Source organism: Pantherophis guttatus, chromosome 7 (assembly GCF_059756535.1).
Source record: "Pantherophis guttatus breed Tessera chromosome 7, ASM5975653v1, whole genome shotgun sequence".
Lineage (NCBI taxonomy): Eukaryota > Metazoa > Chordata > Lepidosauria > Squamata > Colubridae > Pantherophis > Pantherophis guttatus.
Window position 1 is genome coordinate 39,741,135 of NC_142069.1, and position 16,400 is coordinate 39,757,534.

Below are 16,400 nucleotides of genomic sequence, written 5' to 3' on the forward strand. Positions count from 1 at the left end.
AAGTGAAAAAGGTTTCTTTTCTCATTCTCAACTTGCTCCACAGGTACAAGTGGAAGATAACAGTGATAGTTCTAAGGCTTTTACAGTAGATGAGTATTACAGTTCACTAGAGCAAACATCCACAGAAATTCTAGGGACAGCTTTATGTTCAGTCAGCAATAAGAATTCGAACAGCGCAGATTGTCCAGTTTCATTTTCTGTGCTGGAAAGAACTGAAAGGGCTGATAAAAAGTATATACGAAGAGAGGAAAGGGAGATGAAGAAAACAGAAGCTTCTTGTCACATCCAAATGCCATTGTGCTCTGTACAGAAATCACTCTTGGATTTTCAGGAAGGGCTGCCATCTTCTCTGCTCAGGAAGCCTATATCATCCTATATAGTGCAGGAAATCCTATTAAAAAACGAGGAAGACAATTCTGAAATAAAATTGATGGATTTGAGAACAGATTTGCAAGACACCGGCAAAAACCTATATTTTTCAGAATCATGGCCAGTAGAGCTCTTGGAAGGAGAATATGGTCAGTCTTTGAAGGCATATCAGGTAGATCGAGTTGAAAATCTCATAAGACAGCTGAGGAGTGAAATAATGTTTCTTAGGTCAGAGGTGAGACACCTTCCATATATATTTTTAGATTACTATCTCACAGTTTGTAGTTGTCATAATAATGACTAGATTGTAATATTTATTTGAATGAATTGTCATTGACTGACTGGTCTTAACAGGACAAATGGGCATTTCCCTATTTTCACAGCAGAATTGTAATGCTGCTGTATAAGATTGTGCTGAGGCTAAGAAAGAAAGGGGAATGTACAACAATCCATCTATAGATGGGAGAATCTTTGTTAGATTTATCCAACAAGCCTTATCTTAGTCTATCGTGTAAATGTTTTGGAAAAAAGATTTTTAAATAGGTCCTGCCTTCATAACCTCATTTAAAAAAGAAGGGCTAAGGAATTTCTATCTTGATTTTTAATAGTTTGTAGCCAAATGTCTAATTCTTTGTTCCTTGCATGTACCCTACAATTAAGGAGCTTGACAAATGTTGATCATCTAGAAATTATTTAGTAATCACTTGATAGGCAACTATAGGTTGACAAGACATAGGTAGTATTAAAGCTTATTGATGCTAAGACACAGATAATTATGCACTAATTATTACTTATTCTTCAGAATGAGCAGATATTAAGAGACTTGTTCGCCAAGAACACACTGAATAAAAATGCAGAGCTAGAGTTTGAAAGATGCAAGAGCCAGAAATTTGAGGTAGTTCAAGGTTCCAAATATAATATAAAAAACTTTGTGCTTGTAGCATGGTAAGAATTAAATTATTTCATATTTTGTGACTAATTACTTCTTGGCCTGTAGAGTTTGACTATCATGTGTATTTTCAACTATACTGTATCATACACATTGTTGAAAATTTATGACACGTATGTTTTAATTACGATTCTTCAACCTCTTAGTTAATGATTTATTAACTAACTCAATTTTTAAATCTGCTCATGTCATTTTTGTTGACAGAATGACTATCTTGCCAAAGAATTAAATGAACGAGAAAAAGATTTGGAACAAAACAGGATTGTAATAATGAAATTGAAATCCAATTGTAAGCTGAACTTTTTTTTTTAAATTGCTTTAGTCTAAAGTAAAAAAAGAAAATGGCATTAAAACAATAAATGAAAATATATAGAGAGAGAAAATTGCTCAGTTTTCTGAATAATATTGATAAATATTTTCATTATATCAATAGTGTCACTTCACAAGCAAAAAGTGAATATTGGCAATCCAAAAGTGTTAATTTATAACCCACGTTCCTTTTTTCAATAACAGTAAACTGGGTTATCTCAAAATGTAAGTTAATTGCATGAATAAGGGTCAGAATTCTACTTCCTTCTCAATGTTTTCCAAATATGTCTTGCAACTTTTAATGTTGAAAGTATAATAGAATTATGTCTAAAAGGGGGGGTCAAGCTTCTGCCTTGATATTAGATGATTACAGCTTTCTAATTCTGCCTAAATCTAAATCTTTCTAATTGAAGGTCTGAGGCTCAATTACTTAAAAGTCAATAGAAAAATAAACGTCAAAATAATTGTTGATTGATAAAACTGAAAGCTAAGAAAATTGAAGATGTAAATTTGATAATACCTTATGGATTTATAGTTTATAGTTCCCATAGGAAATGTAACTACATGTAAACTCCATGACAGTTAGTGGATCAACCAAAATTAAACTTGGTCTCTGCTTTAAATCTTGCAAACTTTTGCATAAATTAGAAAATGGCAAACTCTGCCACGAGGGACGTATTGCCATGAGGAATATCCACAATACATAACAATAAATAGTAAACAACCCTAAAATGAAATCACAGATAAAATCATAAAACAATCAACCAAAATAGAATTCAATTCTGTCATCTGTAAACCAATCGTGTTTTTAGCAATTTTCTAAAGCCCTATTAAAACTAATCAGATTTCAGGAGGCAGGGAGTTCCATAGCGTTTGCATCACCACAGAGAAACATTTGTGAGCCTCCAGACCTTTAATTTGTTGCAACAAAATTTCCCACAACTGCCAACTGTCTGTTGTTTTCTGGATTAAATGAAGCTTCTCTATGAATTTCAAATCTCAATATAGAATAGTACGATAGCAATAAGGAGTCAAGCAGCTGTTTCAGGCCTGTCTATTAAAAATGCACATGAATGTGAACTTTTTCCATTCCATGGTGTCCAGATGTGAACAATATGCATTGTAATTGTAGTGAAAGAGTTGGTACAAGAAAACAAGCACCTTCAACAAGGCATGAAAGAAATTTTACAAGCGATAAAGGATTTGCAAAAAGATCCAGGTGTGAAAGATGGAGAAAGTGCTCTTATGATTCCTAGTCTGGAGCGGTTAGTAAATGTGAGTCTCTTGTTTTATTTTAATTATTTAGCTTAGTCAAATCTTTCTCATTATTCAATGGATTTCATGTTGATGAGTTTGTTAAAAATAGCACATGAAATAGGAAAATATATCAGTTATGCCTCTAGCTGAATATAGTTGAAAGTTTTACAGAATTTGAAACAAACTATAGCAACAATAATCCCTGTTTTTACCACCTCCTGACAGAATTCCTAAGAATGGGAATCTCCTCTAATGTCACCTAGAAGGCATGTACTATCTTTTTCTGTCTACAATGAATGCTTTGGGATTAGGATCTATCTGGAGGAGCCAAGCGTTTTTACCCTTATCAGAAGAAACAAAAAAAAAAAAGAGAGAGATAATAGGCAGTTGCTGAGACTGTTGCAGTCCATTCTGCAAAAATATAAACTGATCATACTTTGCATTGTAAATTACCTATTGTAATGGTTATGGAAGTGAATTGTGCATCAGCAGTCTTTCATGAATGCACCCATAACCCTAACCAGCACTATTAATATCATGCTGCTCTACCCCTGTATTCATAGATCTATACAAAATGTTTCCTATGCTCTAAAGGCAGAGATAGGTCAACGAAATCTTACTAAGCTGTTTGTAGTTGTTTTGTTAGTGAAGATAAGTACCAAATAATGGCTTGGGGTGAGATAGAGACAAAGACGAATCGAAAAGGCTTACAGAAGGGACCAAAATCAATTACCTGTCAGATCCCCCATCTTGGAGAAAGAAAAATCTCTAGTGAATGTTATTCCCTTTTAATTTTCTTGGTAATCTTTTGGAAATGGAAATGCCTGGTATTTATTGGTTCGATTTATTGGTTCGATTTATATGCCGCCCTTCTCCGGAGACTCAGGGCGGCTTACAATGCGTTAAGCAATAGCCTTCATACTTTTGTATATACCTGCTTAGTAGGGCTTTCGGCCCCCCCTAAGCGGTGTTCTTTTTTATACAAAGTCAGCTTATTACCGCCACAATCCGGGTCCTCATTTTACCTACTTCGAAAGGATGGAAGGCTGAGTCAACCTTGAGCCTGGTGAGATTTGAACTTGCAGTAATTGCAGGCAGCTGGTGTTATTTAAGAGCACTTTAGTCTGCTGCGCCACCAAGGCTCTTGCAGCCTTGCACACAAATTGATTCCTTTTGTTCTCCTCATTCTTTAGAATTTTTTTCCAAGAGAGTTATAGAATAATGTTGGTGTCTGATTTCATATGTGATATGTTTTTTATTCATTGCAATTCAGTAATATGTTTCATTTCATCATAGAAATCATTCTTCTAAGCTATATTAAGCCATAGAACATTAAACGAATGTTCTGTTATTTTAATCTTTGAATCCAGGAAGATTACTTGTTATAGTTACAGATGATAGGAAGCATAGTCCCAAAAGTTTTGGAAAGCACTGTCTCATGGAGTACTCAGACTACTACTAGAGTTCTATTATTTGAGAGGAACTGAAAATTTTCCATAATTTAATTGAAAATACTTACTTTTGTCATGAATTAATTGTTGACAGGCAATTGAATTAAAGAATGCAGAAGGACCTTTTGATGCCAGCTTGCATTTGAAGGCCCAAGTGGACCAACTGACAGGCCGAAATGAAGAATTGCGCAAAGAATTGAGAGAATCTCGGAAAGAAGCAGTAAACTTTTCTAACCAGCTAGCTAAAGCAAGTACAAAAGTATGTAGGTTACCTTGGCTTTCAAAATTATCTCTACTACTACTGGAAAAAAGTTAAAAGGAGTCCCATTCAGAGCTATTTGTGTTGCAAGTTGCTTTTAATGGAATTGCTTGTTTGTCTCTGGACTGCATTAGTGAATTATATCTGTTGTGATGCTCCAAGTGCTTTTCTGCTATACTTGTTTTAAAGCTGTTAAAATATATGAAGCTTTACATACAGTATAGTGTGATTTGGTACTATGGACTTCCAGGGAAGGTTTTCTAATTTATAACCATGGAATTTTGCAGTAGTTTTAGAGATTACTGAGATTTTTTTCCTCCCTGCATTGTTATTTTCTAATGTTTATTTTTCAGATTGCAAATCTAGAAAATGAAATTGATATGCTGAAAAAATCAGAAGGTGGCAACATAGTATTTAAATCACCAAATCTTCCAGAAGGGATGTCTCCTTCTAGTCTGAACATAATTAATTCCCAGAATGAATATTTAATACACCTTTTTCAGGTAAATAACATTAAACAAAACAGTATATATATGTATTTCTATATGTCCAATCTGTCAGATTTTTTTCCATATACAGAAACTGAACAAAAGTTCTGTGAGAACATGCACGTATAGTTTCTTCATTCATGAGAGTTAAACTTAATCAGTAGCTTTTCAATTATTTTTTTTTCCTAAAAACTAGTTATAGACAAGTATGAATGCTTATTATATAATACATATTATACACACACACAAAAATAGTATGCCTACATAAAATGAACATAGTATTTTTTTAAACATATGATTATAGAATTAAATCAATTATTGTTAAATATTAATTCACTAACTTCATTAACTTCAAGAAGACAGTGTTCCAAGCAGTAACATTGGAATTGAAGTAGAGAAGTATCATATTTTTAATTTACGTGTATTATTAGGAATTTGAAAACAAAGAACAGCTCTTCAAAAAATTAGAAGAGGCAATAGAAGAATATAAGAGAAAATTTGCAGTTATCCGCCATCAACAAGGCTTGCTGTATAAAGAATATCAAAGGTATAGTGATTTTTCCTTCTGATTCTTTTGATTAGAAAGTCAAAATATCTTTGTTAATGGAAGAAATGAGAATTTTGTCTGCTAATTTTTTTTGAGCTGCCCTATGACCAGGCTATTACAAATTTTTAAATTGATACTCTTGTGTCAAAAATTAACCTTTTCAAATCATGATAATATTACCTTTTTCTGCCTAAGACTTGAAGTAGTTATTCTGGTTGAATATGAAAGAAGAGGCAAACGAGCAGGAAAATCAGTATCTTTCTATATTCAGCATCAGATAAGATACCAAATTCTGTCTAGATTAAGTAGTTTCTGAACACATCTGTTCACAATTATTACAGTACCTAATAAGAATTCCTGTCTCTTCAGAACCAAGATCTAACTCTGAACCTTTAAAAATTTAATTAAACAAAGTATTAACAAAGTATTTATTTCCTTAATGAAATAAAATAGTGCTTTTCATTTGATTTATGAGATCTGTGACTTTTTTTTTTTTTTGGTGCTAAATTTACAAAATCTGTTGAGTTATGGATTTGTAAAGTTAGACCATCTGCATTGTATAGTGCTCTGGTGGTATTCTAATATTGATTATATAGAAAATAATGTAGTTTAAACTTGTTTGGACTAAACATGAGAGGCAAAACAAATCAATTTGTGATACCAAAACATTCCATTAACACTGTAATATTCTTTCTTACAAGTTCCGTTTTGTTCATCAGTTCTTTTTGAGAAATTGTTTTTAACTTTTTAATCTAAACTTTCAAATCTAGGCACCCAAACTTGTTAAAAATATATTTTACAGGCTGATAAAAAGGAATGGCTTTAAGTACGGATGCATTTATTGAAAAGCTTCTCTCTTTTTTTAGTGAAAGGGAACACTGGAAAGTTGCTAATGAGAAAATACTACAAGAAAAGAAAAGATTGGAGTATCAAAAGGAGGAAGATGATATAAAAATAAAGGAATATACTGTAAGATTATTTTCATTTGGATGTAGTAAATTTTAATTTACATGAAAACAGAAAACGTTAATTAACTATAATCCTAAGAATATCATTTAATAATTTTCCCTACAGTATTAGCAAGGGGTCTTTGATTTGCTAAGATTTTCACTTTGCCCCATATTTATCACTAGATACAAAGAGGAATAGAGAGGAAAAGCTTTTTTCCTAGCTGTTAATGTACTGACTGTATTCTCCAAATAGATTTTTTTTTTGGAAAAACACTTGGGTCTGAGGAAAGGTGGAGTAGATTGATGGTATGAATGAAGCTTCATAATGTAGAATCTGTTAATTATGCATGAATAAAATGCTTACCAAATGTTGACTACAATGTCTATAATACTGGAAACTTTTCACAGGATTTATTGGATGCGCTTGAAAAGGATACTGATGATACTAAACAACTATTTGCAGATTATAGTAGAAAAATAACTGTTCTGAAAGTCAATGAAAGATCAATAACAAGACAATACACAACATTACTTGAAATGGAAAGGCATCTTCGCAAAGAAAATGAGAAAATGAAGACTGAGATGATATCAATGGAGGTGACAGTTCGAGAGAAGATTGGATCTTTGCAAAGGTTCAAAGTATGTGTTACTTTATTCAAGTTTGTTCATCATACTGTATGGTTCAGTTATACATAAATTGATTAATTATGTGTTACCAAGTTTATGAATCCTGTATGTTGCTGTAAGCTCTCTTATCAGATTCCTGAACTGGCCCCTGAAGTTTTCCATGTAGTTCTGATAGTTATCCATAATAGGGTCATTGTGTTCAATGAAGGGGAGGATCCTTTGAGATGCTGAGGCTATGAGGAGAGTCTGTACAAAGGAAACTTGCAATCATCAGTTGGAAATTCCACTGCCCAGGAGGTGTCTGTAACTCATATTGTGTTATGAAAGTTCTCATCTTTTCTGGCTTCCAAATCTTTCTGGCAAGCTGCTGTGAGTTCTCTGTAAAATAGCGTTGCCGGAGCAGGTGTTGGTGCCGGAGCTATTGGTGTAGGGGGAGACTGAGGCAAATTCTGCATTTGTTGGACCAATTTGGAGCATCATAGCTGACATTGTGCATCTTGGCTGACATATTGCATATCTTGGTTTTCGAACCATCTTGGTGGTGTAGAACAGCTGCTGCTCCAGCTTGCAGTTCAGATGCCATTCTGATGTTTTCATTACAGTCCGTTAAAAAGTTTGGAGAGAGGAATTGACTAGGTTAATATCAGGCGCAAAAGACAAGGGCCACACAATTAAGTTCCAATTAAATTGATTTATTGCTCATGTCTATGCACAGGAATGCAGTCAACTAATGGTTAGCACTCTCTTGGCGCTAGATTAGAGTTTATTTATTTAATTTATTTATAAATTATTATGATATGATAGCAGTGTTCCAATATCTCAGAGGCTGCCACAAAGAAGAGGGAGTCAAACTATTCTCCAAAGCACCCGAGGGCAGGACAAGAAGCAATGGGAGGAAACTAATCAAGGAGAGAAGCATCTTAGAACTAAGGAGAAATTTCCTAACAGAACAATTAATCAGTGGAATAACTTGCCTCCAGAGGTTGTGAATAAACCAACACTGGAAGTTTTTAAGAAGAGATTGGATAACCATTTGTTGAAGTGGTGTAGGGTTTCCTGCCTAAGCAGGGGGTTGGACTAGAAGACCTCCAACGTCCCTTCCAACTTTGTTACTCTATTCTATTCTATTCTATTCTATTCTATTCTATTCTATTCTATTCTATTCTATTCTATTCTATCCCATCCCATCCCATCCCATCCCATCCCATCCCATCCCATCCCATCCCATCCCATCCCATCCCATCCCATCCGTATCCCACCTTTATTATTTTTACAAATAGTTCAGGGTGGCAAATATACTGCTCAAAAAAATAAAGGGAACACAAGCATAAGATCTGAATGAATGAAATAGCCTTATGAAATACTTTGTTCTTTACATACAGTAGTTTATACACTGCTCAAACAACTAAAGGGAACACAAAACTACTGTATGTAACGAACAATGTGTTTAATAAGGCTATTTCATTCATTCAGATCTCGGATGTCTTCTGCTTGTGTTTCCTTTATTTTTTTGAGCAGTGTATATCCAACACACCTTGCTCCTTCTATGCTCCCCACAATAATAACCGTGTGAGGTGAGTTGGACTGAGAGAATGTCTGGCCCAAAGTCACTCAGCTGGCTTTCAAGAAGGTTTGGATTTAGTCTGCTTGTGGCAACATAGAAACTCTACGCTGATTCTTCTTTTGATTTCACCCCCGAGCTCTGCCACTCCTACAGATATATTTCTAGTAACTCTTGGAATAATAATTTTCTTGGGACCGTTGACAACATTTTCCTGAAATCAGTATTTAAGTTTTTATATTCTAAAAAAACATTTCCTTTTTTTCAATTTAGGAAATGGCAACTTTCAAGATAGCAGCATTGCAAAAAGCATTGGATGATAGTGTACCTCTAAATGACCTTGAAATGGCTAATAAACAATATAATGAGTTAACTGCTAAATACAGGGATATGCTTCAAAAAGATAACTTGCTTATTCAAAGAACAAACAATGTGGAACACCTAGAGGTGATATTATTTATATTATATTACTTTGAATAAACTTTATATTGTTCCCTTCACCCCTTTATTTAATTTTTGAGCTATTAGCAAATCCAATTGGATGCTTCATTATACCAAAAATTAGAAAGGGAACTTTATGGAGTGGCCCCATGAAACTGCTGTTAAAGTCAAAGTATATTTCATTCAGACCAACATAGAAAAACTAGTACTGTTACTCCATTCAATTTATATTTACATTAGAAAAATAATGTACCTTTACATGTTCCTTCATAGCATGAGAACACATCTCTGAAAAATCAGATAGAATCCTTAAATAAGGAACTAGAAATTACAAAAGAGAAACTTCATACAATTGAACAAGCCTGGGAACAAACAGCAAAACTTGGTAAGTAAAAATATATAATGCATTTTACTTTTTTTCTGTAAAGGTAGCAAGTTGACAAGTTTGTATATTTTTTCTCTTTACTTGGAAAGTGATGGAATACAAATTTTACATTCTAAGTTTGGCAAGAGTAAGATTCTTAATTACACCCATGAATTGAGTTGAACAAAGAACATAGTATTTAGATATATCTCTGCTTCTTTTCTCTTGTATTAGAACAGTAACATATGTTAGATGCTTTGTCCTATTTGGGAAAGTTGGTTTCTTTTGCTTTCAGTAAAAAAAAATGAGGTATTTCAAACTCACAAATGGCATTAGATCATCAACAAATTATTAATTGCTATAATTAAACAATGGTTAGATTGCTGGGTCATATTTTTGCTTTTTTATATTAAAAGAATAAATATTTTGGAAAAATTAACATTTTCCTCTAACACTAGTATTATGTTTTATTTCTGTTTAAAGTATGTAGTGCATCTGAGTAGCATTTTATTGTACATGATGATGATGATGATGATGTTGTTGTTAGGAGACAGAGCTACAGACAAAGCTACAAAGGCCATAACCAACAGTGAGATTGTTTCTATTTCTAAGAAAATTACTATGCTTGAAATGAAGGAACTAAATGAACGACAGAGAGCAGAGCATTGTCAGAGAATGTATGAACACCTACGAAATACATTAAAACAAGCAGAAGAACGTAACTTTGAATTGGAAACAAAATTTGCTGAGGTGGTTATTAAGCTTTATTTACATAGCCTGCATAAAGTGTTTGATACAATTATAGATTGCGGTTGTATTTATAATTATCCATCATTGAATTAACTTGGTTTTAAAAAAAAATCATGGTGAATAGAGGCTTTTAGGGGCTATTGATTAAAACAGGGAACACGTACATGCTCAAGATCTATACTGATGTAAAAGGTGCAATAATATACATGTTTACTTGTGAGTAGCTTCCATTGATTCAGTGAACTCTATTTCAAGTAAATAGGCAAAGAATTGTACTGTAAGTGAGTTTTGCTTTTGGAATCTAAGTGGATCTCATTGCTGCTTCAGGTTTCTGCCATTCATTCCTGCCTTTTGGATAATGGATTGGATGAAAAGAATTACAACTTTGTATCATCAATTGTGATTGCAATGGCTTATAACTCTTGTAAAACAAGCAGCAACATCATACATTATATTTAATATATTATAAATTATTTTTACGATGCTGCTTGCTACATTTGACATAAAAAAATCAAACTCCTGCATATATTTCAAAGAGAAATGTCTTATGCTGCAATGTAACTTCCCACGCTCTAACAGTATAAACAGCTGTCAGATTAAATACATACAATACATGTCTTCTCACCTATTGTCAGAAGTATTAGATTTAGCTTAGGTACTATGCACTTTACTAGATCTTTATTTCAGTATTTGTAGAGAGTATTTGATGTTTTCATACATAATTCCTTAATTAGATTAGTCAGTTTGTAAAACAGTATGCTTTGAATTCTGTGATGTAATTGTATGAAAACACTTTACCTAGACTTTTTGGCAAGTATCATACACTGAGTGAAATATGCAATAGATATAGACTGATTGTGTTCGGAAGTGAGTTTCCTTCTAGTTTAGTAAGTCACAAGGAGTTACAGATGTAACTGGAAAACAAAGCTACATTTAAATCCTAAACCCTAGTCAGATGTCTGTGTTTTAAATCTTATTCTTCATGTTTAAGAATATCATAAAAATGTACATGATATAAATTATGCAACTGTATGTTTAGACATTGTTATGTATTACCTCAGTGAAATTCATTTCAATTTGATCTTTCTTAGCTTACAAAAATCAACCTTGAAGCACAGAAGGTAGAACAGTCATTGCGAGATGAACTGTCAAACAGTGTGAGTAAAGGAATAAGTGAGGTGGATAAACGTCGAATAATGGAACTAGAGAAAAGTGAAACTGAACTCAAGATTGAGATATCAAAGTAAGTTTTAAATATTATCCCTTTGCTGAAAAAAGAGGAATGTGCTGATATTTACCCAGCAGATCATCTTTTTCCTATATATGTATGTCTCAAGATCTTTTTAATGGAAAAATATTAAGACAGGTTTTTATGTTTAAATTAGCTTCTTTTTATTCCCAAGCTGTTTTACAAATTTATGAAGCTGAGGATTATTATAAAGGAAGCTTTCATGTATCTCTTTAGAAAGCATTCTCATTCATTTTATTAATTTTTAATTTAATATAAAAGAAAATCAGTTATTGTAAACTGAAAGAATCAAATTTTTTACATAATACATTCAAGATTGAACTCTCATAACTTTCTCTGTTCTATTTATTGCAGTGGATTGAGAGCCATTTGTTTATGAGCAGAAAGAATGGTTGATACTGGTATATTGTTATTCTAATAGTCCAATCTTAGGCCTTTCTTTCTAATCTTGCCAACTCTTACAGTATCTTTTACTTCTGCTATAAGGTTAAAGGAACTTTCTGATATTGCTAAGACACAAGTTACTGCATTGGAGAATCGGCAACAATCAAGAGATAAAGAAGTGGAATCACTCAGAATGCAGATTTTGGACTATCAGGTGTGATTTCTGATACCCAGCATAGTTTTTACTGTTCTTTGTAGTATTATTCTTTTAAACACATTTAATTTATTTTTATTTTATTGGATTCTAGGTACAGTCAGATGAAAAAACACTTATTGCAAAATTACATCAGCATATTGTGGCCCTTCAGGTTAGTGAGGCTACAGCTATAACTAAATTGGCAGCTGCAACATCAAAACTTCAGAAGACAGAGATCGCTAACATGCGCTTAGAGCAAAAATTGGATGACAAGGAGCAAGCATTATATTATGCCAGACTTGAAGGGAAGAATAGAGTCAAACATTTACGCCAAACTGTTCAGTCATTACGGAGGCAATTTAGTGGTGCTTTGCCCCTAGCTCAACAGGAGAAGTTCTCCAAGACTATGATTCAGCTGCAGAATGACAAACTTAAAACTATGGAAGATATCCAGCAAGCTCAGCAAGAACGTCGAAATGCAGAGAACAGAGCAGTGGAGTTGGAGATGAAATTAAAAGGAATAGAAGAACTAGTAGCCACTTTAAAAGACGCAAGAGGAGCCCAAAAGGTTTGAGACATTCAGTCTTAAATTGAAAGCTTCTTTCCCCCCCATATTGCAGTTTTATTATCCCATAATTGCCTTTGTTCCCCAGGTACTATTTATTCCATGAAATTTACAGGATTCGATAATTACTTTATCCTATCCAGTTCTAGTCTTTCCAGTATTTTTTTTTTCAAATTTTTATTTAGTTAAAAAAAGAAAAACAAACAAGTACAAATATAACAATACAAACATACACAACAAATAAACTTAGATCAAGTCTTACGACTTGTATTTTGGATAATCACATCGGTAAACTATATTTCTCTATGTATGTTTCTACACCTTTAGTTATATAACAATATTTTGAGTTCCCTTTTTAATTTATTTGTTTTCTTAATTGGTACTCAATCCCTGTCTAATTAGTCTGTTTCCTTTAGTGTGGTCCTATTTTTGTTTTATTTTCCTTTTCTCCAGCCAATCGTACCATTTTTGCCATACCAGGTAGCAATCCGTTTCCTCTTTTTCTTGAATTTCTTTCGTGAGTTTATCCATCTCTGCGCACTCCATCACTTTTAGTATTATTTTATCTTCCCATGGTATATTTTCCGATTTCCAGCTTTGTGCAAAGATGATTCTTGCTGCAGTTAATATGTGAATAATTAAATATTTTATTTCCTTTTCGTAATGTGTTGTGAATATTCCTAATAGATAGAAAGCTTTTATATGTTAATCCTGCATATGCCAAATCAGGCTTTGGATATTATTCCCATCACCGCTGTCTATTTGAGCATCTTTCTAGCCTTCTTAGTGGTGCACATTGATTTATATTTCTTTTATAAAGTCACTTTGTTAGTTAGGACCAAAATGTAAAGAGACTATTAGATATGCACTAAACTTTGTATAGGTGCATCAAGAATTCCTTGTTTCAAAGCCTTTTATTCCTTTCTAAAAAGCTATAACATTTGTTCAATTCTTGACTATCATGCTACTTTACTGAAATTAATTAATTGTGTTGTTTAAATTACTGTTGAGATTTGACTTGTTATAAATTGTCAGGTAATTGAGTGGCATGTGAAAATTGAAGAACTTCGCCTCCAAGAACTTAAACTAAATCGTGAATTATCCAGGAAAAATGAGGAGATTAAATATTTAAAAAATATCCTCTCTGAATATGAACAGACAATCAATCATTTGGAAGAAGAAATTGTTCAGCAGGGCCAGGTACAGAAAAAATACCACTGTCAGTTTTTTTTCTTAAAAAAAATTATATATTCTTTAAAAATATTACTGTTATTAATCTTTCATAAAAACATTTTTTTGCATTTAAGTTTATTTATACCAGTGTGCTATAGTGCTGTTGTTCCTAAATGTCATTCTTCATATAATTGTAGTTCCATGAGGAGCGACAGATGGCCTGGGATAAAAGAGAAGTAGAATTAGAACGTCAGCTGGATATATATGACAGTCAGAAACAGGACATATTAAGTACAGCTCAGAAGGTAATTACATTGATTTAATGCTATATAATAGAGCCATATTTTTTGGTGGGAGCTACTTTCTTTATCTTCCATTTATTTATTTATTTTACAGTTTAACGAAGCTGCAGGTACAGTTCCAGATCCTAGCTTGTCTCTTCCACATCAGCTTGAGCAAGCTCTTAAAACAGTTAGAGAACAAAGTCGAACAATTCTGGAAATGCAAGCCACCTGCAGATCTGTAGAAGAGGTAATAGAACTACTCACCTAATGGAATCATCTGCTTTTAATGATGTTATCAGACCAAGAGAGGGAGAAAATTACCACTCTTCAAGCGAATTTGGAAACGAGTGTTTTTAGTTACTTTTCACAAATAATTAATAATTATCACTTAAATGGTATATAAACTGGAAACCTGGGAGTGTTAACTGAGATCAAAATTTCTTAGGTTTACCTAAGTAAAAAATGGAAAAATAGAAAATATTGTTAATGAAATTCAGCATAAAAATATCAATTTAATTTGATTTCTTGATAAAAACATTTTAATTTTTGTGATTACCTTTAACTAATAGGATGATCAAATTCTGACCATTTAAGACTTAATCTGCAGGTTTAAACTATTTTGTGATAGTTTAACTTGTCAATTTACTAGTTGATAAATTAAAGTTCCTTTTTAGCTATGATGACAAACAAATAAATGTATTACTATTGGCATTTTGAATGTTATAACTGTCTCTGATTGTACAGGATCTAAGCAGTGAAAAATAAAACTGAGGACCCAGTTTGTGGGGGCAATAAGCTGATTTCGTATAAATATACAAAAATATGAAGGCTATTGCTTAACGCATTGTAAGCCGCCCTGAGTCTCCGGAGAAGGGCGGCATATAAATCAAATTAAAAAAACAAAACAAAACTAATGTCCTTAGCAAAAACTTTACCAGCTAGCTCTCCCCAAATTATGTCCCATAATTATTTTTTTATATTTTCTGTTTCCAGAGTGACTATCTAGAAAATCCTGAGTTCCTTCTCTTACAGTTGCCTCCATTATCATTATCACCCCACTTTTATCCTCACCACCCTAAACCTTCCTCCCTGCTCTTCTAGTATTTTTAATTTGGAGAAAGTTACAAAGCTGCAGGGTTTTTTTTTTAAAAAAAATCTGCACACATTTTACTGATCATATCACAATAGAAGCATAATTGATTGAAATGTCATGTAAAATGTACGTATTGCTGAAACTGATTCTAACTAATTTTTCAATAATATGGATTTCCTTGGTTTCAGAAGCTAAAAGAAAAGGAAGCTGCTTTGTGGAAAGCAGAGCAAAACATCTTGTCACGAGATAAAGTCATCAATGAATTAAGACTGCAATTGCCAGCATCATCCGAGAGAGAGAAATTGGTAGCGCAGCTAGATCAAATTGATGATAATACCCACCCCCATGCTCTGAAAATTGCACACCAGACCATTGCAAATATGCAAGCTAGATTAAATCAGAAAGAAGAAATTCTGAAAAAGTACCAACATCTTTTGGCCAAAGCACGAGAGGTATTATAATTTAGAACACTTAAATAAAAATGAAGGTGGAATATTTAGGTTTCATAATGGGATTTGTGGTTAGGCTTGGAAAAAAAAGCTTTATATACCAATACTTTCTGTTGCCATCTTCCTATTATTTCAGTTATTTTTCTTGAATATTTTTGTGCATCATCCATGAAAAACACTCCTAGATAGGCATACAAAGGAATGAAAGTTACAGGTTAATAGGGATGAAGAATAAAAAAGAAATGTAAGTAGGTCACAAAGTTATAAGTAATCTTATTTTGAAAATGGAAAATGTGAAGAGTTAGCTTGGGTTTCTTTGCATTTTGTAATAAGTCTGATTTAGTATTTGAATAGATTTGGGAAGAATAAGCCTGCAGAAACAAAATGAGTCTAAATCACTGAATGAATGAATGAATGAATGAATAAGTGTGTCTGTGTGTATTCCCATTATCTGTTTTTATTAATTAGATGAAATAGCTCAAATTATCAATAAAGTCTATTGTAACAAGAAATATAAATATATTATTTAGGAACAAGAAGAAATTGCAAAGAAACATGAAGAGGACCTCAGAGTTCTGCATCAGAAATTAGATGTACATGTTGACAGTTCCTTTAATAAATTCAAGCAAACAGCTTTAGTAAGTATAATACGTTTTATTTGTTTCTAAACTAAATGCATGGCAGA

At 32.9% G+C, this 16,400-nt stretch overlaps 1 protein-coding gene across 6 annotated transcripts in view; it reads left to right on the plus strand.

Annotated features, from left to right (window-relative positions):
• CEP290 (centrosomal protein 290) overlaps window positions 1-16,400 on the plus strand; it is a 58,121-nt gene that overhangs the window by 20,677 nt on the left and 21,044 nt on the right. For 3 of the 6 annotated variants that reach the window (XM_087874025.1, XM_087874026.1, XM_087874024.1), the window contains 20 exons: window positions 44-604; window positions 1,172-1,264; window positions 1,523-1,607; window positions 2,760-2,902; window positions 4,430-4,594; window positions 4,948-5,097; window positions 5,514-5,629; window positions 6,496-6,598; window positions 6,988-7,218; window positions 9,041-9,214; window positions 9,482-9,593; window positions 10,120-10,322; window positions 11,414-11,565; window positions 12,058-12,169; window positions 12,264-12,719; window positions 13,752-13,916; window positions 14,087-14,194; window positions 14,286-14,420; window positions 15,455-15,718; window positions 16,246-16,353. In XM_087874025.1, the coding sequence (XP_087730151.1) occupies window positions 44-604; window positions 1,172-1,264; window positions 1,523-1,607; window positions 2,760-2,902; window positions 4,430-4,594; window positions 4,948-5,097; window positions 5,514-5,629; window positions 6,496-6,598; window positions 6,988-7,218; window positions 9,041-9,214; window positions 9,482-9,593; window positions 10,120-10,322; window positions 11,414-11,565; window positions 12,058-12,169; window positions 12,264-12,719; window positions 13,752-13,916; window positions 14,087-14,194; window positions 14,286-14,420; window positions 15,455-15,718; window positions 16,246-16,353 (3,636 nt within the window). The remainder of the gene's footprint in view (window positions 1-43; window positions 605-1,171; window positions 1,265-1,522; window positions 1,608-2,759; window positions 2,903-4,429; window positions 4,595-4,947; window positions 5,098-5,513; window positions 5,630-6,495; window positions 6,599-6,987; window positions 7,219-9,040; window positions 9,215-9,481; window positions 9,594-10,119; window positions 10,323-11,413; window positions 11,566-12,057; window positions 12,170-12,263; window positions 12,720-13,751; window positions 13,917-14,086; window positions 14,195-14,285; window positions 14,421-15,454; window positions 15,719-16,245; window positions 16,354-16,400) is intronic. The other 3 variants (XM_087874028.1, XM_087874027.1, XM_087874029.1) reach the window with 1 other exon arrangement.